Source organism: Pelodiscus sinensis, chromosome 2, assembly GCF_052426305.1.
Source record: "Pelodiscus sinensis isolate ZL-2025 chromosome 2, ASM5242630v1, whole genome shotgun sequence".
NCBI lineage: Eukaryota > Metazoa > Chordata > Testudines > Trionychidae > Pelodiscus > Pelodiscus sinensis.
In genome coordinates this window covers 161,012,560-161,037,110 of record NC_143053.1, presented here as the reverse complement: position 1 = coordinate 161,037,110, position 24,551 = coordinate 161,012,560, and the positions used below count along the sequence as shown (strand labels likewise).

At 42.3% G+C, this 24,551-nt stretch overlaps 1 protein-coding gene across 11 annotated transcripts in view; it reads right to left on the bottom strand.

The window, feature by feature from the left end:
- Nucleotides 1-24,551, bottom strand: part of TNS3 (tensin 3) — a 430,864-nt gene that overhangs the window by 156,420 nt on the left and 249,893 nt on the right. For 10 of the 11 annotated variants that reach the window (XR_012901850.2, XM_006136339.5, XM_006136336.5 and 7 more), the window contains 7 exons: nt 19,170-19,220; nt 18,353-18,475; nt 11,572-11,636; nt 8,462-8,545; nt 4,279-4,391; nt 2,649-2,709; nt 2,429-2,504 (listed from right to left, as the gene is read on the bottom strand). Coding sequence is in view for 10 of the 11 variants with exons in the window: in XM_006136339.5 (XP_006136401.3) it covers nt 2,429-2,504; nt 2,649-2,709; nt 4,279-4,391; nt 8,462-8,545; nt 11,572-11,636; nt 18,353-18,475; nt 19,170-19,220 (573 nt within the window). In the remaining variant the exon portion in view is untranslated. The remainder of the gene's footprint in view (nt 1-2,428; nt 2,505-2,648; nt 2,710-4,278; nt 4,392-8,461; nt 8,546-11,571; nt 11,637-18,352; nt 18,476-19,169; nt 19,221-24,551) is intronic. The other variant, XM_006136337.5, reaches the window with a different exon arrangement.

Genomic DNA, 24,551 nt, shown 5'->3' with positions numbered 1-24,551 from the left:
CCATTGGTTTTTAAAATCCTTATATTTAGACCTGCTGAGCCTCATGGATTTCATTTTCTGAAACCACTGACAGTTTTGCTTAGTCAAATCTAAACATTCATAACTTGAGTTCATGCTTTGCTTACGAAATACTGCTCTGTGGAAAAAGGCATTGAATTCCTCATAAAGTGGCTTCTAGTATGATTAAAAGTTCTCAATGTTATGCATATAGTGCAGGGCTGAGCAAAATATGGCCCAGGGTCCAGATCCGGCCCGTGAAGCCATCGGATCCTGCCCATAGACCACCCTTCTGGGACCCTCAGGCACATAGCTGCTGTGGGTTTAAAGTGCAGTCCGGTGGATCTCTGCTGTGGAAGGAGGGGGAGGATTTGTGTGATCTCCTCACCCCCAGCCCAATCATCAGCTCCTATTGGCCAGAAACAACTGGTCAATAAGAACTAACCCCAGCCAGTCTCTCAGGGTATGTCTACACTTGCTCCCTATCTCGAGATAGGGATACAAATGTAGTGTACCGAAATTGCTAATGAAGCACAAAATTGTATGAGGAGTAACAGTTATTTTGAGAAAAGGGTTTTCTCTCAAAATAACACTGTTATACGGGGCATTTTATTTTGCAATAATGCAATTTCAAAATGGCAGCCAGACACGATTATGCTAATTAAGCACGGGATATTTAAATCCCACACTTTATTAGCAATTTTGGTACACTACATTTGCATCCCTATCTCGAGATAGGGAGCAAGTGTAGACATACCCTCAGCTCCTATTCGCTGGAAACAACCAATCAAGAAGGAGCTGAGAGATTGGCCTAGGGGATGGGGGCAGTGCAAGCATCTTCCTCCTCCCGGAGCTGAGAGCCACATGGAGGGAACACACTGCAGCTCTAAATAATCTGGAGCTGTAACAGGCAGGAAGCCCAGCCTGTCTTGGGGGTATGACAGGACTGTTGGCTTAGGTAAGCGCTTCCCAACCAGAACCTGCCTCTGGCACCCTTGCCCTTCCTGCACCCCAACTCCCTCCCTCAGGTCACCATCCAAACCCTCTGCATCCCTCCTGCCCCAGGTCACAATTTCCTCCCAGACCTTGTACCTCCTCCTACACCCCTCCCCCAAGCCATAATCCTCTCCTGCACCCAAACACCCTTCCAGAACCTGTACCCCAATCCCCTGACCTAGGTCACAACCCCCTCCTTCACCAAAACTCCCTCTCAAACCTCACACCATCTCCTGCACCCCATTCTCTTACCCTGAATGCCCTTCTGCACCCCAGTTCCATCCTAGACCCCATACCTCCACCACAGAAAATTGTGTCCCTTGACTACTTTCCAAAATCATGGAGTAGCCCCCCAACAAAAATTATTGCCCACCCCAATTTAGTGTGTTACTGGTTTGTGTCATAAGTCAATACACAAGGAAATTCATAATGCAGTTAGTTCTTCTGTCTCTAATCCAGTTGCCTGTGTCCAGCCATTGAAGTTCATATGATTAATAATACTACTGCTAAATTTGAAACTGTGCCAGTACCTAGAATGTGGAAGGCACTCTTTTATAGGACTTAAAAAAAAAAAAGCTTTTAAACTGAAAAAAGCAGGGGAGGGGACAACTTAAAAAAAAGTGAGAAATAGAAAAAAACTGAAACAAAAAAGTGTTCATCTCATTGTAAACATTTAATCAAAAACAGAAAACATTCTTTAAATACATTAGTAGCACTGGGAGTTTGGGGCAAATTTACAATGGGAAAATTATATTTGTTTGTGACACAGAAATTGCCACTTTGTAAGTACAATGAAACTAGTTTGGAAGACATGACAACTTTTCTTTTTCTTCCTCCATTTTTCAGCATAGCCACCTCATTTTTAAAAAATATGCGAACAATGGGGGTTTTGCAACATTTACTGTAATTATTCTTAGTATACATATGGTATATATTGTATGTAGAGAGTGTTCCATACTGTGTGTCTGCGGAAACCAAAGGTCTTTTATCCAGTACACACTTCTTCACTCTCTTGCCCACCTCCAGAAAACCCCACACATTTGATCTAACCATTCTTTGAAAGTAAAATGAAAGAAGTAGTTCCTTGCCCGCTAAATTATGAATTTTAAGGCTGAATTAAAAAACTTTCCAGAATGTGTTTAATAGTGGAAATCCGAATATAAACATATTCATATTGAATATAATTATAATGACAGGGAAAAGTCAATAGCAAAGGTTTGTCTCCATAAAATGGTTCTAGCTTGAATCAAACTCTTGCTTAGCATAAAAACTCAAGAGGCCAAGTAAAACTAATTTAAATACCTATTTCCCTGGTGTTTCAGTGACAATTTTCTCATGCTCTTTCTACAGAGCACAAAATATATGACTGTTTTTATTTTTAAATCACCACCTAGAAGGCATAATTAATTATGTAAAATCAAAATTAAGTACTTACCATAATATCTCCCTTCAGTAGTTGGGCTGGCTCTATAGCAATGCAGATTCTGCTTTGATTTTCTGGCCCTACACTACTTAACAGGAAAGAGAAAAAAGAAGTTGTTTAAATAAATGTTATGATTTTAAACAATAAACTGTGGTGAAAAAAAGATGCTTTACTCTTTTAACTGAAAGGATGGGGACTATATTCATGTAGAGATGAAACAGCTGAGACTTACTATATTCCGGATGTATGAACCGGTTGCATACCCTGGTAGATCTTTAGAAACGGACGACAAACTGCAAAAATAGCCAAGAGAGTAATATATTCTTTGTTATTTGTCTGTATTTTTTAAATGCACATTTAGGGAGTTTCTTGCACATAAAAGAGACCCACCGAAGCATGTTTAGCCTAATATCAGTGGGTGTAAAGGCCAAAGCTGGGTGACATTTTGTTGGAAGGGAGAAAAAAGGAAAAATTGATTTTTAACAAATTTTTGTGGAAATATTTAATTCTATTAAAAGTTTTGAAGGACATTTTTCAAAATGGAACAAAAAAAATACAATTCTGAAAATAATCTTTGTTTTTTTTTTAAATATGTCCACTCTTTTTTCCAATGGAAAAGTAGCCAGAAGGGAGAAAGAGTTTAGAACCTGAGAAAAAGTAGCACTTTGCTTGCTTTTTTAAAATTCTTATCCCCTCTATCTTAATCACTTTTTCATAAAGGGAAAATAATTAAATAGGAGAAAGTGGGGAATGACCAAAAGAGAAAACAAAAATAAATTTCAATGAAGCATTTGTTTTGTTTTTTTCTTTTGAAAATGTTCCTGAAAATTTGACTAAGATTAACAATCCTTTAATATTTAATCATATTTTTTGCTAAACTGATGATAAAAAAATGTGGCCAGTTTAAAGGTCAATACAATCAACAGAGTTAAGTGCAGATTTAAGGATCACCCTTTTTGGGGGGGGGGATGTAGAGAGGCCAGTGGCCTGCTTTTTCTTCAGCTGCCTTTGTTGGAGTGCTTTTTAAGTTTTAGAACAGCAGATTCAGCAAAACGTTCTCCCTGGCCAAGTCATCGCCAGTGTTCCCTGTAAGATGAGTGCTGTGGGGGAACACAGCTTCACAGGTAATTAATCAGCCCAGTCAGAGGCTCAGGGCTCAGTTCTGGGAGCTGAGTGACTGGGCAGGGCTGATTAATCACCTGTAAAGCTGTGCTGCCACTCAGCTTAGAGGGAACACTGGTGGCCACCCAGGAGAGATTCAAATGCTGCCTCAGACCAGCAGAGCACACACAGCAGCCCACAGCTGGCAGCATATGTTTCTATTAATGGTGCACATCTGCACATGCCTCAGTGTACATAAAATTTATTCTGCACCTGGATGGAAAAAATTAGAGGGAACACTGGTGATCGCCTAAATCAGCAGATCTGAGTGGACTGTAGAAACTGGCTCTAGGCCATTTCAAGAGGCCCAGTACTGGAGTGTAAGGGAAAAAACACCATGAATAGGCAGAGAGATCATCCTTATACTAGTGACTAGAGTGAGATATCAGTACTGAGACTCTCTCATGGAAGAGGAACATAGCTGTTTGGATGTCACTGAGACAGCAGCAGGACTTGCTCAAGAAGTCCCTCATCTCCCCTGGAAGAAAGATGTGAAGAAAGTGTTGTCTCTTTCCTTAGTTTTGCAGGAATAGCTGAGAAGTTGAGTTAAACCTTAATTCCCCAAAACTTAAGAAAGGTCTGGGATTGTTTTGAGATTGAAGGGAAGTTCTTAAGTAAACTGTATCAGGTTTGCCCATCTTGATAAGAGTGGGATGTAGCAAAAATAGCAAGTCTTGGAAAAGGCAAGTGAAATAATGTACCTCCTCCAGCATCAAAGCTTGGGATCCCATGAAGGATGACAAAGTGCAGGAAGAGTGGAGTCGTGTTCATTTTCACAGATCCAGACAGAAGGCCACTTAAGAAGTGCACATATCTGAAAAGATAAAGCCTCACAATTAGTCAAGAAGAAAAAGACTGTGTTCATAATCCCATGGAAAATAATATGCTCTTCATTATGACTATAACGAACATAAGGGGGGATATAATTGCTTCATTTAATTTTGGAATTTAAGTGAAATAGAACAATCTGCATCAAAATATGAAGAGAAGCAGAGAAGCTTTTGTTTATCAAGTTTTTCCTTTATTGGCAAGGATGTTGCTCTAATTGGTAATATTTGTACTATAAATATTTGTGAGAGAATAATCCACCTACCAGCTCTGAGAAAGAGATGGGTGGGTGACTCAGGAGACTTTCAGCCCAACCAGCACATATTAACCTGACTCAAGTTGCTATCAGCTGAAAGCACTGTGGTAGTCAGTGTAAAATGTATCCAGCTCTACTCCTAGTGAGCTGGTCTACACATCAATAAAGTCACTAGAATTTTTAGAAATGTGCATCTACGCAGCCACACCACATGTGAAACATGTTGTTTCATTCCTCCTACATGTTCTAAGATAGTGCAAGAGGGACAGGGAAACTAGCACACGATTGGCTGGTGAGGACTAACACCTGACATTCACGTAAACCCAGTTTGTGCTTAGTACTTTAGAGGAATTGTTCAAGAACAATTTATCCTTGTAAAGATATGAACCTCCTCGCAAGAGAGCAAAGGATAGTGAGAAAGCAAAGGGATGATTTACTCTGTAATTGCCTTTCCCACATATGGAATTTTAAACGTACAAGTGCATTTCTTCCCCAGAGAAATTATGCTTTGCCTACTTTTTTGGAAGGAAGTTGCTGTTTCCTCTAACTTCCTTTTAAATACCCAACTAATTTTCCCAAGATCAGCCATATTTGCAAGAAATAAAATATCCTCATCCCACAAGGGGAATGAAATAAAAAAACAGTAGTCCCTCTTGTACAAAAAGACAAGGAAGGGGCAAGATAAATTCTTTCCTCTTATTTAGCTACTTATTTCCCAATTTCAAATACCCCAAGAGGTATTAAATTACTCTAACGTTGCTCTTAAGAATAAAACATATATCAATACCAAATATATCAATGCCAATTAACACCCTCCATGCTGCAAATTAGGTGGCAGCAATATGGATACGACAGCAGCAGTGGTTCTCCTTGACAGTGATAGTTTTACTGCCCTGAGTCTGGAGTTGTTTGGGCCGATTTCTTTATTCAATTTGTTTTTAAATACAAGCAGCAGGGTTGGTTTAATACACGACATTAGAAAATGTCAGTGTTGCTTCTTGTTTTAAGAAGACTCTCTAGCCATATTTATTCAATCAGCAGTACAGGTACAGGTTGTTTGCATGACTGCAAGCACCGACCTAATTTTAACCCTTTTCTTTTTACGGGGGTATGTAACTTCAGGGTGTGACTGCCATGTGAGTAGGCATCACCATGCTGATTTGAATCTAACTAGCCCAGCTAACACCAGCAGTAAAGACATGGCAACATGGACACTAGTAAGGTGACTGATTATGTATCTAGTCCCAGGACTGGCCTATTCAGCCTATGCTGAAGCCCAAGCCACTGTTCCTCCACTACAATTTTGGCAGCATTAGCTAGATTAAAAGTAATACAATCGCGCCTGCCCTGAGCTAGAATTACGACTGCAACTGGCATATAGCCATACTCACCGCTTCCTTAATAATCCCAAAAGTTGATCCCCCTCTCTAGTTTGAGTCCTCTTCCTCCAGTTGATGCATTTGTTACTGCATTTATAGCTGATTTTTCAGTTGTTTACTTGATATATTTGAGATTAAACAATAAAGCATAAACACAAAATTCCACTTGTACATATGGAGGGTTGAAAACTGCACTTTCTATTCAGGCAAAACTTCAGGTGAAGCTTCCGAGAATTTTGCCCAAGTACGTCAGGACTGGACCCCAACATGAGAATTCTCAGATTTTGGAGCCTGCCGTAGGCAAAAAGTGAGTGTGTATTTTTATATTTTAAGATTGTGACTATGTAATCTAGATTAATCACCTGAATGCCAGAAAGGATCTAGATACTTTAATGTGCAGTAGTAGGTAAGCAAGCTAAAATGGGGTTATTTAATTGAATACTTTAGTGGATCATCAGAATCAAGAGGGATTGTAAAATTAGCCAGGAGTGTTATGGAGCTATTTCACTTTCCTCCTCAATAACAAGCATTGGCTATTGCGAGAGATACAAGAAGCCAGATTTAGATTATGGCATGTCCTACATTCCTATGTTCTGTGTGTGCAAGAAGCAGGCTGAGCATTGCAATGCTGAACGAAACAGTGACTGAGAAGCTAATTCCACCATTCAGGAGGTGAATTACTGCCTCCCAGAGGCCCTTGGAGAAACTAAACAAACACCCCAGAAGAGCATGTCAGACCAAAGCCTGGATTTTACAGGTATGTTATTTTGGCTTTAGGGCTCACACACTGTAAGCGCAAGCCAGCAGCTACTGAAACTTCCTGTCAGCATGGCTTTAACAACTGCCATGAGGCACAGGTCACAGATACTGTTGTGAGGACAGTTGGTTCTCATGGAAATTTATTTGAAGAAGGGAGAGAACTACAAGTCAAAGCTGTTTATACTGCAGAAGGCATCCTGATGGGAGCATTGAGACTGTCTCATTCCCTTTGCTCCCACGATGCAGGCCTCTATGTCCTGCAGGTGCCATTTACAACTGTCACATTGTAATAATGCAAGGTTTATTTGCCAACATGGAGCTGAATAGATAATGTGTTCTCCAGGCTAAATATTTTTTGAAGTGTATTTAAAGGCTCATGGGACTGTTATTTTTCATGTCAACAACAGCTGCGTAGGTCACTGGATGGGTCCATCAAGGCACTGGGAAAGCCTTTCCCAATCAGAGGCAAACAGAGCTAATTTCCTGACTGTCATTATGACTATATGACTTTATTTTTTAAATTACTGACAAGCCCTTTTTCTTTAAAAAATGCTACAGTTATTACTTGAGCTGTCAAGCGGTTTAAAAAATGTATCGCGATTAATCACACGATTAAAAAATTTAATTGTGATTGTGTGTGCTGCTCCTTTGAAATGTTGCGGCGGCATTTCAAAGGGGCAGCGCTGCAGAAGCCCAGGATCAGCTGGAGTCCTCAGCTGACCCCAGGCTTCGTGCAGCACTGCCCCTTGGAAAGGCCACCCTGGCATTTCCAAGTGGCAGCACCATTGGAGCCCAGAGTCAGCTGGAGTCCCCAGTTGACCCCGGGCTCCGCACAGCTCTGCCCCTTTGAAGTGGCACTTCAAAGGATTAGTGCAGCATTAACGCCTGCAATTAACACGTTAATTTTTTTAACACATTAATCTTGCCCTGCGTTAATCACAGGTGTTAACGCAGATAAATTGACAGCCCTAGTTATTACATATCTGTTGAGGGAAGTGTAATCCATGTTGCCAAATAAAGATCCTCTGTAGATGATGTATACATCCAAAAGAAGACAGGTACATAGCAGGTGTTTTCCAGCTGCTCCATTCTTTTCTAGTACTAAAACATCCACTAGTTTAACAGATTTACACACACACACACACACACACACACACACGACCATTTCGCATCCCAAAACATCAGTTATCTTCCCTAAGTAATGGCTCACCCTCACATATAGAATAGACAGAATATAGGATAGTAGAGCGTGCTAAAAATTTTTTATTGTCATGACTCAGATGGTCACGCTACATGTAAATCATCTCACACAATGTCAATAAAATCTTCATATCACACCACAACACTCCATCATGTACTCACTAAAATATCATATGAGACAAAAAAACTAGTTTACATTTTTTTATAGAAGTAAAGTATATTGGATCTATTTTCTAGACATAAAGCAGTACAAACACACACAGATAAAACCTTTGTACCATACCAAAATATTATTTATGTGTACATAAACACATCCAAAGAGATGGATCTCCTTCAAGGAAGATTGCTAAAAAAGGAAATGTTGAAGTAAGAGAATCCCAGGGAAATATCCTCTACTAAATAGTGAGGGAAAACTATGGCGTTTGCTTGTCTAATAATATAAATTAGATACAAGTTAAATACCTTTTTTGGGATGGCTGCATTAAAGTCGAAACTTTATCATCAAAGAACTTCTTCATAGCAAATCTGTCTAAAGCCTGATCAGCACTGTCAAAACAAAGAAGACATAGGTAGATACCATGTTATTCCATTTAGGGTTGATCACAGAGCACAGGATCATACTATGCCTTATCTTTGTAAAAGTCTCGAGAGAACCCTTTCATTGTGCTCTGGGGACTCATTCTTCCTCCAGCTGGACTCACCACCTCAGACTGAATGTCAGGGGATCCCACTCTCCTACTTAACGCTGTAAGCTCTGTTCAGTGAATCCAATTGAGATAGACTCCTGGTAGAGTCTTGTATGCTCTTCAGGGATGAATGCACCTAACCTAGCATTTACAGTCAAATAATGTTGTCAGAACAGGAGGGTTTATCGGTCAACTTGAACGCAATATAGGAAGTCCTTAGTTTGGCATGGCGAACTGAAGGTTAAAGCACATCCCCACATTGGGATAGCCCCAAGCCCAGCTAAGCTGTAGTGAACCCCATTGAACCCCCTTGTTCAATTTCTTTTGGTCTGGCCTCCGTCCTCAGATCCCAGATGAGATCCCTGACTCCTTCTAGCAGCCAACTCTCAGGTCCTTTGTTCTCAAGTTGGGGAGTTGTGCTCAGCTTCTCTGCTGACAGGTGGAGGAATCCATCTTCCTCTGGGTCACTGGCTGCTATGTGTCAACATGCTGGTTACTGGATTTGCCACTGCTGTCTTGGATTCTCCACTGATATAGGATCAGCCTCAGCCAGTCCTTTTCCAATGACTTCTTCAAGTTCAGACAGCTAGACGACATTTATACATACATCTCTTAGCCTGCCCATCAGGTAATAAGGCACGATATAGGGAAATTTGAGGCACCCGGAGCAATCATGAATATATTGCCAAAAACTCCCACTACATTACAGGATTATCTTGGAAATGAAGTGAGTTACAGCTTAAGATGTGCCAAGCTACTAGAAATTACGTCAGTTGGAATAATACAGTAAAACTCCATTGGTCCGGCACTCCTTATGGTCCGGCACCATCAGGAACCCGGAAGTACTCCGGGCAGCTGGACCATTGGAGCTGCTCTGCCCCCGGCTTCCCTGATTCAGCCACTGCTGAAACTGACCAGCGGCTGAATCGGGGAAGCCGGGAGCAGCGCAGCTGGGGTGCTGCCGGTAGGTCCCGTATCACTGCCCCTCGGTGCTACTGGACCAACCCGGCAGCACCCCAGCTGCTCTGCCCCAGGCTTCCCCAAGTCAGCTGCTGCTGAAACTGACCAGCGGCTGACTCCGGAAAGCCAGAGGCAGAGCTGCTCTGCCCCAGGCTTCCCAGAATCAGCCGCTGATCAGTTTCAGCAGCGGCTGACTTGGGGACGCCTGGGGCAGAGCAGCTGGGGTTCTGCCGGGTTGGTCCGGTAGTGCCGCCCCTTGGCGCTGAGGGACCAACCTGGCAGCACCCCAGCTGCTCTGCCGCAGGCGTCCCGATTCAGCAGCTGCTGAAACTGACCAGCAACGGCTGAATCGGGGACACCTGGGGCAGAGCCGGACTATCAGAAGGAGGGACTATGGGGGGCCTGGGGTGGCATCCCCCCCACACCGCCCTAGACCCCTCAAAGCCCCCCCTTCCGATAGTCTGTCATATCTGATAATCCGGCACCCCCGTGGTCCTAAAGGTGCCGGATTATCGGAATTTACTGTACTTCCACTGCCACCTTTTCAATTCTACCCCAAAGGCAGTTTCCTTGATGAGACAAAACACCTACTTCCCATGTTCAGTTATTAGGGTTTTGCATTTCTCACATGAATATGCAAGATTTGTAGTACAATGAAGAACAAATTGCCACAATTTGTTTTTCACATCATCAATATAGCATTCTCTGTAGCTTGCATAGGAGGGTACCCGTGTTCCCTCTTAAGTATTATGTCCCCAAACCTTCAACAGCAAATAATGATGAGGGGAAAAGGAAAAAAAAAAAAAGCATCAGAGTTCTGACTGAACTAACATACATGTCATTACTCCAGCTATTTACTCTGTTCTGGTTTCTTGCTATCTGGTTTACCAAAGGGGGGTAAGTTATAAATGCAGAACAGTACGGCCTCGGGATGAAAATGCTTTGTGTCAGTCAATCATGAACGTCATATATGATTGCGGAGCAATAATGGTAGACGGTGAAAGAAATTAGATTTTATTCTTTGTTTCAAATGAAATTGTGTCTAATGTATGAAAAGAGAAGGCCAGAGAACACAGAAAAAGATGGGGTCCTCAAATACTATACTGAAACCATGATGATCCCAGCTCCCAAATTAAGTGACACAGTCCCTAATTATTTGTTCCCAAGCATCAACCCGTGCTCCTTCTGGTACATACAGGACAAATACATAATCATCATCTGAGAAAAAAAATAGATCTGGTAGTCTGATTCTAATTAACATCTGCATACAAGATCTGAAATAACTAGACCCTATGGAACCACAAGTTAAAATCTGATCAGAGTTAGCTTAGCCCTACATCCTTCCAAAGGTAGCCGTGGGGGCTTAAAAGAAGACTTTGAAAACTAAGCAAAATTCCAGTTGGCTTCAATGGGTGTTGGATCAGGTCTTACCTTCTCCTTGATGATGTTAAAGATCGCATGGCAGTTTCCAGAACAAGGCTGTGGAAAATTTTCATCTTCTTCCCTACTCCCTCTGCTGGATACTAACTGATTTCATAATAAGCAAATCCCTACCTCACAGGGTTGGGATTATTACATCCATTAAAGACTGTGATATGCTCAGATATTACAGTGAAGGTAGCCATGTAAATATATAATATGGATCAGCAGATTCAAACAGGGATTACTCATGGAGTAAGGTACTCCTTTAATGAGTAAACATGTCAGAATCTGTCCTAGTGAAAAGAAATGCCATAGAAACAATAAAAAGAAGGCTTGTAACAGATTCTTATCCATCATGAATAATTGAGACACATCAGCATCATCTGATTGAAACGATCATGGGTAACAACTGTGCAACCAAAGATTATTGAAATTGGGGAGGGTACGCCCCTGCTTTTAAATATTCACAAACCCAGTAAATCATTTCTGTTGTTCATCACTTACCTGGCAGAAACATTAGTGAAGTGCATATATGATGATATCACTACTCCTATCCTTCCTTTTCCACCCTTAGGAAGAAAAAGAAATGATAGTTTCTATTATTTAATATTGACATAACACCATCAATGTCTATGAGATTTTGCTGAAAGTTCCATCCATAATGCATGATAGATTACTGCCTATGCTAAGTTACAAACAATAACAATTTTGTTGGCCATGCTGGTGATTACACAAGCTCCGGCAGGTCCTTTCTTGTAGTGGGGGGTGGAATGATGGTCAGCAGCTTTTAAAGCCCTTTCAATTGTAAGATGGCTGACCTGAAACATTGAAAATACTGAGTGGAACTTGCATATTTGGTATCCCACACCTACTGAAATTTAGTGAGATTTAGTACCAAAATTGCCCTGCCTTTAAAACTACCACTCTTAACTCCTAGTTGACCAGTAGCATATCAAGTTGACCAGCTGCAAGTCAGGAGCAAAGAGCCGAGGGAAGCCATGGGTTAGTTAGATTGGATGTATATATTTTAATACAGGATTTTAAAAACTGATTTTGAAATCTGGCATTAGTAGATAATTTTTTTCCAGATTTACCCTACAAAGGATCTTTGAACTAAAACCAACGAAACAACTGTTTTGTTTCCCTTTATTTTTCCCTTTATTATTCCCTTCCTATATTCAATGACTTTTTTATACATCATATTTTCTCTCTGTGTGTGTGTATCAAGACAAAGCTATAAATTAAAATAAAGAAAACCATAAGCAGCAGCAGTAACATTCTGTAAATGTTTGGTTTTGGACTCATCCAAGACAAGCCTAAACAACTTTGAAATTTCTGGCATTATGTGCTATAAACTATGAATTCTGACAAGTATCAGCAATTTTTTTCTGACACCTGTGATTTATAATAACTACTGCTTATTCTTTATGGGGCATTTTCATAATGTTTCAAAATTTTATTAAATCATTTACATGACATAGGTACAGTACAAATTACTAATCTGTCATTCTTACTAGTTTTAACATGCTTCCAGATTACTCAGGCAACAGATTTTGACTAAGCCAAGGAAAGATGATGGTGGGAATTTAAGACCCCATGGAAGAATTTAATCAACAGTTACTTCATAGAGATTTATTAGATACTCATTGGGATATTTTACTTTTTCTTAAAGTATAGTTGTGACTGGAAAGTTATCTTTGTAAAAGCAAGTCCAGAGCAATGTTCCCGCTAATCATTTTCATCCATGTGCAGATTTTTTTCCATGCACATGCAGAATAATTTTATGTGCACCAAGACATGTGTGAATGTGCACATCTAGTAAAAACAAAAAAACCTAATTGTGGGAGCTCTACAGGTGGGTGACATTTTAATCTCTCCTGAGTGGCCACACAAGCTCACAGTTTATAGGAACACTGGTCCAGAGTACTGAAGAAATCATTTCATTTGACTCTTCCTTATTGTGGAGCTGACATCAGACAGCCCTGCCTGGAGAATCCTTCTGCAGCATGACATGTGCCTGCCTCAGTTTCCTTCTCAGTAATGCAAGGACTCCCATAATGTTCTTTTGAATCAATAATATCTCTCCTTGACTAGTTTACTACAGAAGCGTTGTGCATATAATCTAAAATACAAGTACCAAGACAGTACATGTATCACCCCTCTCCATACCACACCTGCGTGCCTCACCACTGGCTTGGGGCAGACATCTGTTAAAGCCCTCCTCTGCTCCTGTCTTTAGCCTTTCCCTAGGAAACACTTTCTCGCTCTGGCAGCTCTTGTCTCCTGCCCATCTCTGCATCCCTGGCAGCCTCAGCTTGTCAGATCTCACTCTCTCCTCCCTCAGCTTCTAGTCTTTTTATAAGCCCCACCCTCTTACCTGATCAAATGAGAGCACTTATTCTAGCACAGAGGAGCTAGACTTGCTTCACTTATTGGGACTGCCCTCACCCTACTCCAAGACAGGCCCCATATCTGCACCATTTAAGGCTCCAATCTTGCAAGTACTGTACCAGGAAATCAAAGGGACTCACGCAGGCAGAAAGTTTGCCCATCTGCTATCTACTGCAGACTGGAGGCAGGAACAATGAGAGTTTTCCAGTGACTTCAACTCAAGCAGGATCAGGTCCCATATCTGTTTAAGGTGCTGTCAACCATACCAGCACTGCAAAGCCAGTAAGCCTCCAGATGTTATTTGCCTAGAGTGCCAACAGCAATCTGCCGACTTGCTTCTGAACTCAGGGTTACTTATTTATTTTATTTTTATTTCTCTTCTCATTCAACAAACATTGAGAAGGGAAAACACTACACAGCAGTGACAGCACATTAGAACACAGGCAGTTAGGACCTGTGGAACCTGGATGGCCCTGAGGGCTCTAATTTTCCAATGGCTACAATGGCAGTCTGGACTAGATTCACAAAGGAATTTAAGTGTGGAGACACTGAGGGTGCATCTACACTGCACCTGTAGCTTGAAATAAGCAATGCAATTTGAGCTACGCAAATTGCGTAGCTTATTTCAAGTGTATTTCAAAATAAAGCACTATTCCAAAACATCCCGTACTCCCCATGGAACGATGCTTACAGGGACAGTGGAATAGCACGCCTGTTTTTCGAAAGCTATTTCAAAATAACGGGCATGCTGTCAAGACACAGAAAACGCTATTTCGGGATACCAGAAGTATCCCAAAATAGTGCCGCTGTCTACATGCACCCTGAGTGTTAAGACATCTAACTTTTAGGTGCTCATAAAATCACTGGGATTCACAAAGGCGGAGTTAGGTGCTCAGGCTCCTTGCACAATGAATGGGGAGAGATAGTTACCACAGAATGGGTTTCACAGAACCCTGCAGGCTGGGCAGTTCTCAACGTAAATTAGTCAATGAAGTGGATGATAAGAGGGGTGTGTACTAAGCCCATTCCCTCAGGGAGTTCTGTGTCTAACTTCAGGCTACAGGCAGATGCTTCTTTCTTCCTGGCATTCACAGCTGCAAACTTTCTCTGGGTGTTACAGATCTATACCATTTTCACACAAGGCCAGGATAGGGAAGGGCTCCCTCCTAATTTTGGGCTAATCATTCTTACCAGCCTCTTGTGACTATTTGAACCATCTCTCTTTTTTTCCCCTCCGCTCCCCCACCCCACTTCCTTTTTTTATTCTTGGATCTGGACTTCTAATACTCCTATCATCTGAAGAAATGGGTTGCACCCACGAAAGCTCATGATACCATCTACATGTTTTGTTAGTCTTTAAGGTGCTACTAGACTATTTGTTGTTTTTTATGTTTTTCCTGTTACAGACTAACTTGGCTACTCCCCTGAAGCTCTTGGGCTAATCGGCAGAGATCTCACCAGGGATGTGAGAGACCCCAATTCAAGTATCCTCTCTGCCTTAGGGGGAGAAAGGAATTGCACAAGGATCTGCCACTCCTCAGGAGAATGTTCTAGCTATTCTGATGTGGGGGAGCTCCCTCAATTTCTCTTGTTGAAGCTGTGACTAAGTAATTTTAAAAATCATTTGGCAAAGACAGTGAGGGTACGTCTAAACTACATGGCTCCGTCGACGGAGCCATGTAGATTTGTTTGTTCAGCAAAGGGAAATGAAGCCGCGATTTAAATAATCGCGGCTTCATTTAAATTTAAATGGCTGCTGCGCTGAGCCGACAAACAGCTGATCAGACCTAATCAGCTGTTTGTTGGCTCAGTGCGCTAGTCTGGACGCTCCCCTGCTGACATGAAAGCCCTTTATGACGTCCCCTGTAAACCTCATTCTACGAGGCATAATGGGGAGGTCGATAAAGGGCTTTCAAGTCGGCGCGGGAATGTCCAGACTAGCGCGCTGAGCCGACAAACAGCTGATTAGGTCTGATCAGCTGTTTGTCGGCTCAGTGCGGCAGCCATTTAAATTTAAATGAAGCCGCGATTATTTAAATCGCGGCTTCATTTCCCTTTGTTGATCAGCCTCATCTACATGGCTCTATCGATGGAGCCATGTAGTTTAGACACACCCTGAGAGAAAATGAGTCTGTAGCCAGGTGGGTAGAGCACTCACCTACGATGTGGGAAACCCAGGAGCCAGTTCCCTTGCTCCAATTATTTTTATCCATAGTGGAAGTAGGTGAGTGGGTAGGGGAAGGACAGGGATTGAAAAGCTGTTGCAGGTTGGACCTCCCTGGTCTGGCACCCTTGGAACCTGACTGGTACTGGACAAAGTAGCTCCCGGAGGCCCCAGACTTTGCCCCAGGGAGGTTGCCCCAGGTGTTGCTGGACCAGAGTCCCAGACTACAGAGGTTCAACCTGCACTACTGTTTTGTGCAAACTCATATACAGGGCCCAGTCTGGTAGGCAGATACTGAACACGTTTACTAGAGTGGGTCCCAGAGGTGAGTTAAGCAGCAGAACCCTATCTTTTCACAGTTCATGCATCCCCCTGGGGCTTGCACATCCAGACACTTGGAGACGCAAACCTAGTCACCTGTGGAACTTTTAATGCACAAATTTAGGCACAAATCAAGTTTAATTCACCTTTCCACAACAGAGAAGGGATATTTTATGAATGTCAGTGGAGCCCGATTCTAGGTTTTATGCACCTGAACTGGCAGTTAGATCATAGAATCATAGAAGATAAGGGCTGGAAAACACCTGAGGAGAATCTAAGCAGGAGGAAAGACCTGAGGAGGACCACCCCCAACTAAATCATTCCAGCCATGCATCTGACGAAGTGGGTCTTTGCCCACGAAAGCTTATGCTCCTACACTTCAGTTAGTCTATAAGGTGCCACAGGACTCCTCGTCGCTTTAAATCCTTTTGTGAATTTAGTCGATACAGTATTATTTTAGTCCAAATGGAACGAATACCATTTAATCCATTGTAACTACTGTATGATATAGTCAACAACGAAGTGCTCACTTTTCACCTAAATGTCTAAATTCTAGATGTCTAAATTCCAGAGATGGAAAGTCCGATGTGCATTTAGGAGACCAAATGCCCACATAAAGCAACTAAATAGAGATTTGGACATCTAACATTAATGCTCTTAGAGACTTAACTGAAATGACTAATAGAGTATGTCTAGATTGCAGTGCTATTTCGGGATACCAAAAGTATCCTGAAATAGCAAAACCGCATCTTTAAATGCTCCCACTATTTTCCAAAATAGTGCAGGTACGCTATTCTGGCATCCCTGTAACCCTCGTTCCACAAGGGTTAAGGGATTTGACAGAATAATACCTTATTTTGAAATTTGGCGCTGTCTACACTGCGCCAAATTTCAAAATAAGCTTTTTTGCCCTAGACTCAGAATAAGCTACGCAATTTGTGTAGCAAATGTCATATAGTATAAAAGGATCCTCAGAAGTTTGACAGAAAGATTAAAGATCTCAATGCACTAAATACACTCAACAGTGTTGTTCAGCTTTGAAATATATATCTCATTGCATATTACTTCTAAGCACACAAACCTGGATTTATCAGACCCGAGGCTTGACTAGTCTAACTTAGCACAGTTAATGGCCTTTGGCTCACTTATATCAACTAAGTATCTGGCTCATTATGTTTTCAACATTGAAATTGCTGCAAAATTGTTAATTATAACTTTTCTTGTTATGATATACATGACATCCTTGCTATAAGTGCAAGATACATTCCAAAAAACTTGGACTTATAGCAAAACAACTTAAAGCGGGGAAATTTTTTCCTGCGGCTGACTTCAATTTGCGCAAATTGTATTTTTTTCATGACTTAAGAGGGGGAAAACAGGAGGACTTATAACACATCAGTTCCTACAAGTGTCAACAACCTTAGTACAGAATGGATGCATACCGGGGCGACTTATAACAGGGACACCCCGTATTAAAAATTTAAGGTAATAAATATTACACTTGTGATAGGGTACGCCTACTGCACACTGAAGCAGGTGGGGTTAAAACTCTGTGGGCAGACGAAGTTCCACCCCTTCACCCATACTGGGTATGTTCCAAATGCTGGGGCAGCATAAAAGGCAAGAAAGCGGCTCAGACTAGGCTGGCTGCGGAAGGAGGACCTCCAGCAGGAGCTCCAGGGCCCTACCAGCCAGTGACCCTGACAGCGGGAACCAGAGCCCCAGAAGACTGCTGGTACACACAGCGCCAGAGGAGACCCAGCAGAGGACCCAGTGACCGCATGGGATGCCGACCCACTGGCACTAGTATGAAGTGACCCAGGGAGGGTGCAGGAGCGGCCTTTCCTACCCAAGTAAACTCAGTGTGTTTCAGCAAGATTCCCCTCCAAGGGAGAGGTAGACCACTGTGCTGTCCACGGGGCCCTTGGTCAGGACCTGGTGGAGTGGGGTGGTCCCAGGTCCCCCTACTGAGGCAGCTGCCTCCAAACCCCATTGACTCTAGCCCATAGGCTGTACGACCCTGGGAAAAGGGCTAACTATAGACTCTAGCCATTAGGCCATCCTGCCCAGCAGCAGGGGCTGACCAATACAGACCTTGGCTACCAAGCCATGCTGCCCTGAGTGAAAGGGCCTACCCCTTTTGACTTTGGCTACCAGACCGTCTCCCCTGGAGTTAAAGGGCCATCCCCTACCAACTTTGGCGACTAGGCCGGGCTGTACTGAGTTAGTGGGCTGCTCCTCATTGACTCTAGCCATTAGGCAGTGCAACGCTGAACTGAGGGTTGGTGCTCCTAGATGGAGAGAGAGATTGCTGATGATTCAACTGCCAATGAGGCAGCATCCACACCCCTGCATACCGTCCTCTAAGGGATGGAGTGTGCATACACCATGACAACATGGCACACTTACTCTGCAATGGATCACCACCACGTGCTGGGGGTCGCTGTTCAACCATGATTCCATAGCCTTGCAGATGGTGCACATCTTATCAAGGGGAGGGGCATGAAGGTCAGGCCACCCCACATCCATAATCTGGAATCAAACAAAGCCACTTCATTTTCCATTTACAAGGTACTCTAACATTGCCATTATATACAATAATCCTATTCGAAAATGGTTCCTTTTTTTCCAGCAGAAAAATCTGTGTTTCATTGAATCATGGTGATATTTCATTATTTAAAATGAGACCGGCTCCTACTACATTTAAACTCCAGAGCTGTAGCAAAGGTAGCGAGCACCCCGTCCTTATCAACTAATCAAGTAGTCGATGGAAATTCCATTGACTACTTGATTAGCTGATTAACCCCAATTTAACATCCCTATATCACACTTGGTCTGATATATCCCTATTTCACACTTCTTTTGGTAGTCATACCTTCTAATCAACTCTGGAGGTGGGCCAGATCCACCCTGATGGAATTAGCCTTGTTAGCAGTGGTCCTCTGCATATTAATGTAACACACCGATCTTTGCTGGTGTATATCTACCTACCAAACTGAAATTTCCACTTCATGCATCTGACAAAGTGGGGTTCCAGCCCACAAAAGCTTATGCCCAAATAAATGTGTTAGTCTTTAAGGTGCCAAAGGACTTCTTGTTTAAACTCTTCCTAAAATTGTCATCTCATTATGCACATCAAAGCTTCTATAGTTTGACGGCTCATAGCAACCCATTTATGCTGTATTTAAGTCTAGCAAGTGAGATATGTTATGATCAAAACCAGTACCTTTGGGTTAAGCTTGGTAAGGTCATATCTTTTTTCAGAAAGGTTTAACACCTGTTCAGGAAGAAAAAGAGAAAACAAGTATGAGATCCTGATGTTTAATTTTGTTGTGCTAAATCACTGTATACAAAATATGTTATAACAAAGTTAAATGACAGTGGACTTTGGATTTTGCAATCACGTTAGATAACTAAATTAGTATTTGAAGTTAGATAAGTTTAGCATTTGCAGTATGCGGGGTATTTCTGTATAGGTTGGACCTCCCTGATCCTGACAAGGGGATTTGCTGGACCAGAGGAGGTCCCCTGCCATTGGCCTCCCAGTCTGCTACTCCTTCCTGCTTCCAGCTCCTTGTGGCATGTGGCCACGTCCACTGCCGCCAGGCTCCAGCCTGAGGCCTCCTGCCGCCAGCCCAGCTGGGGCTCCCAAGTGCCAGAGCTCCTTAGACAATGACACTCCACTGCTGCTGTGGGGCCAGAGCTCTCTGGCCAGAGTTTCCAGCTGTGCTGACCACTGCCTCCATCTCCCACCATGGGGCTCCTGCCCGAGTCACTAGCCTTTGCTGCTGCACTCCTGTCCCTGGGTTCTGTAGTCCAGGAACATCCGTGCTATATCAGGGTATGTCTACACTACCCTCCTAGTTCGAACTAGGAGGGTAATGTAGGCATACCGCACTTGCAAATGAAGCCCGGGATTTGAATTTCCTGGGCTTCATTTGCATAAACTGGGCGCCGCCATTTTTAAATCCCTTCTCGTTCGAACCCCGTGCTGCGCGGCTACACGCGGCACGAACTAGGTAGTTCGGACTAGGCTTCCTAGTCCGAACTACCGTTACTCCTCATTCCACAAGGAGTAACGGTAGTTCGGACTAGGAAGCCTAGTCCGAACTACCTAGTTCGTGCCGCGTATAGCCGCGCGGCACGGGGTTCGAACGAGCAGGGATTTAAAAATGGCGGCGCCCAGTTTATGCAAATGAAGCCCGGGAAATTCAAATCCCGGGCTTCATTTGCAAGTGCGGTATGCCTAGATTACCCTGCTAGTTCGAACTAGTGGGGTAGTGTAGACATACCCTCAGAGAGTCCCAGTTTAGGGAGATACAACCTGTAGTTAATTCAGGAAAGTATAATAGGAAACTATATATATGTAGGAAATGCCTATAATATGTAACCATTTTCAAGTTTATGATAGTAATTAATGTAAGATTTTAAATAACATCGAGCCTTGAGCTTAGCAATCTTATTAGACTACAATAATTTCTCAGATTCCAGCATTGTGGGTTGCTTGTTTGGTTGTTTCATTAGTTGACTTTAAAGAAATGACCAAGATGTTTAAAAAATGGATGCCTAAAGACAGGTTCCTAAGTGTGTATTTAGCCTCTTAAGTGCCTTGACTTTCAAAAAGGCTGAGCACCCAAACAGATCCCATTGAAGTAAGTAGAAATCTTTGCCGTATATTCTTCTTATCTTTATTTTGATATCAAAATATTTTAATGTTAGGGAAGATGTTAAGTTTAAAACCAGTTTAATTTATGTAACAGTTGACAGTAACTAAGAACCTAAAATAACTGTTTTATTGAGAGCTGTTCCCATGTGTTAATACAGTGCCTAGCCCTTTTTAGAAGTATTACAACATATATAAATAATAAAGATATTAATAACAATATACAGTTTAATAGAATAAGTGTAAAAGTTTGCAAATATACTATGAAATTATCTATGTATATAAGGGATGTTAGTATGTATTCGTTTAAACAATTAACTGATAAACCCAGGCTTATTGGTTAATCTTAATGGTTACACACCCTCTCCCGCCCCCGCTGCTCTGTATCAGAGGCAGCAAGGGGGGCGGGAGGTAGAAATTGGTGTTCAGGGGGAGTCGGCTTTCTGAGGACCAGCTCCCACCTCCTGTGGGGCCATCTGCCCCCCCCCCCCCACATGCTGTTGCCTCTGATATAGAGTAGGGGCAGGCTGGAGCCGGTACACACATGAAGCTGACTTTCACAGTGGCTCTATGTGCATGGCACCTCTCTAGCAGAGTGTCATTAATGATACATATATAATTTTGTTCTTCTGAAGGATTTTGCACTGTGTTTATATGTTGAAATTACTGGTGAAAAATAGCACTTATTTAGGGACAGGACTGTGTTTCTTTTGTTGTGATGAAATCTGCATTTCTTTGTACTTGATTTTTTTTTTTATTTTGTGGGAAGTATCAGATTTATGATTCCTTAACTATTCATTTTCTGTCTTTTAAGAGCTTGTTTTTTTTTTAAATGGATGTGATAGATACACTTGTTGTGGAAAGAAACTATCAGTGCAGTTTCTCTATCTATAAGCATTACATTGGTCCAATATTTTTTCATTCATCTCTGACTAGATAAATTGATAACAAGACTGACAACATAGGACTACCTTTCTGTTGGTCCTTTCTTTTTCTTCCTAGATCCAGGGATTCAGGTACAATTGTCAAATAATGGCAATTTTTTTAGATATTTTATTATTTCTGCTTGTGAAATGTCTTTGTTGCATGAACCAATGTCAAAATCTATTAGTGTTTATAAAACACTTATTGTCATGAGACTCTAAGAGAGCACTCTATGTGAACTAGAAAACATCACTGAAGTTACTGGGGAACAGTTATTAAAATCTACTTATGTTTGGAATGTTATAGATATCGGGTGATTTCCGTGAGCTGACAGAGACACAAAAAAGTTAGAAATGTTGGAAAAATTAAGCCTTTTTGAAGACTTAATTTTTAAAAAGCACTTTGTTATTTCAATCAGTTTGGAATTAATTCCAGTTTCAAATAAGACTGAAATTTACACATTTGAAAGCATGAGGATTTATTTGTATAGATACAAAGCAGGGCCAAAAGCGGGGTCAGTAAGTTTGGCCACTCCTGCTGCAGAAAAACCTTCAAAAATAGCTAGGGAGAGGTTATAATCTCTTCTTACTACTTGCAGAAGTGCAGAGCTCAGACTAGAACCCTGATCTTATACCTCCAAGACACAAGCTTCTGCTACATGAGCTACAAGAAAGATGCCTGAAACTATTAGCTGGAGAAGCGGGGTAGCCAAATTTACTGACCCTCTCATCTGCATATGAATGATCTTCAGATATTCAAGTGCTGGGATGCACCTGCCCTGGCATTTCCTACCAATGCTGGTGCCCTATGCAATTCAACATCTGCACACTCCCCCAGGACCAGAGAGGGATGCTTTGCAGAGAAGGCAGCTGCTGGGGCAGAAGCTTTGAGGAGCACTTCAGGGCAGGGAGACTATGCTGCCAGTCATTGAGAAATGGTGCTTCGGAAGGGGAAATGGCTGCTTCTCTCTGGCTGGCAGCACAGCCGCCCACAGTTCCTCCTGAGTCTTCTGGCCCACAGGCTTACATCACTCACTGCTGTCATGCAAGCAGTATCTGGGTGCAGTCCATGGGGGGCCCAGTTAGGGAATGGGCTGGCCACCGGAGGCAATATGCAGCATGCTGCTTCTAGGGCACCACAACATTTGGGGTAGCTTGTGTATTGGTAGGGACAGCTCTGCACTTGCCGGAACTCAGGGCTTCAGCCCTGTAGTGTGCACCTGGAAGCCCCAAGCTCTCTCACCAATTCTGGTAGGCAGAGAATGAGAGCGGAGGAGGGGGATTCCACACTTTAACTGTAAAAGAGCTTAATGCTCCTTGTAAGCAACCATTTGGCCACCCCTACTATAGAGGAACCTTCAATGTTCTTTCCTATATGTCACAACCGAATAGAGGACAGTATGCTCGTGCAAACATGCAATATTCCATCCAGGCTCTCTCTGATATTAATGGCAAACAATTCCATTGACCAATGACAGCAGATTTGTGCCAGCTAGTATCCATGTAATGTTTTTTTAAATGTAAACCTATCTAATAAGAGTTATATGGTTGGACGGAGACCGCCACCTTATTTCACATTTACCAAAATACAGCATCACATCGTAAAGAGACACTAGATCACTATTGATCTTGGCTGAATTTGAAACTTTGACTTAGGTGAAATGTTTTGCAAAGAATTATAGTTTAGTATCAGAGAGACCATTGGTTGTCTTAGTGGAAAATTGATGTGTCTTCATAAATGGTTCAAAAGTGGTAGTACTACAAGCAGAGCTAGAGTCCAATCATTGTTATAGAATGCATTTGGAATAAATAAATGTTTTGTAAGTGAATTAATGTGGAGGGGTGCTAGCTGCTGCAGTGATTTCACCCGCCTGAAGTTATGGATTTATTCTAATAGTTTACACATGTCAGCTAAAAATACCTACAATTAACAGCACAGATTTTGGCCCAGAATTATAAGCAAGTGGAGAGAGATAGTGACACTACAGAGTTTAAATGTGCGAAGTAAAAAACACAAACAGTATGGCTACGTCTACACTGGCCCCTTTTCTGGAAGGGGCATGTAAATTTCACCAGTCGTCGTAGGGAAATCCGCGGGGGATTTAAATATCCCCCGCGGCATTTAAATAAAAATGTCCGCCGCTTTTTTCCGGCTTTTAAAAAAGCCGGAAAAGAGCGTCTAGACTGGCCCCGATCCTCCGGAAAAAGTGCCCTTTTCCGGAGGGTCTTATTCCTACTTCAAAGTAGGAATAAGACCGGAAAAGAGCGTCTAGACTGGCCCCGATCCTCCGGAAAAAGTGCCCTTTTCCGGAGGGTCTTATTCCTACTTCAAAGTAGGAATAAGACCCTCCGGAAAAGGGCACTTTTTCCGGAGGATCGGGGCCAGTCTAGACGCTCTTTTCTGGCTTTTTTAAAAGCCGGAAAAAAGCGGCGGACATTTTTATTTAAATGCCGCGGGGGATATTTAAATCCCCCGCGGATTTCCCTACGAAGACTGGTGAAATTTACATGCCCCTTCCGGAAAAGGGGCCAGTGTAGACGTAGCCTATGAGAGAATACCAGTTCTGAGCATCATAAAAGATCTTGCATATGGAACCCATTAAAGATTTGGCCAAGACCTTCAATTTAAAAAAAAATAGAAAATAAATCATGGGGAAAAAATGCATCTAAATAAAGTCAATGAACTAGACAAAACACATTAATAGCAACCTTTATGAGCTGTTTCATAATCAACGATGGAACCAGCCAAAGTGGAATAATCAGAGATCATTGGAACCCAAGTTGCAGCTGCTAGAAAAATGTATTCCACAATGAGGCATCTGGATCTTGTAGGAATGAGTTTTACTCAATGATAGCTATCCCTACAATTTTTCTGTTGCAAGTGAACATGATGCCCAAAGAGCATACTGCCTTGCCCTCAAAAAGCAGGTGGCTTACAGATATTTCTTTGTTTGACTAAATGCAAAATGCTGTGCCAGATTCTGCAGTCACTTGCACAGGCATAAATGTGAACTAGACAGAC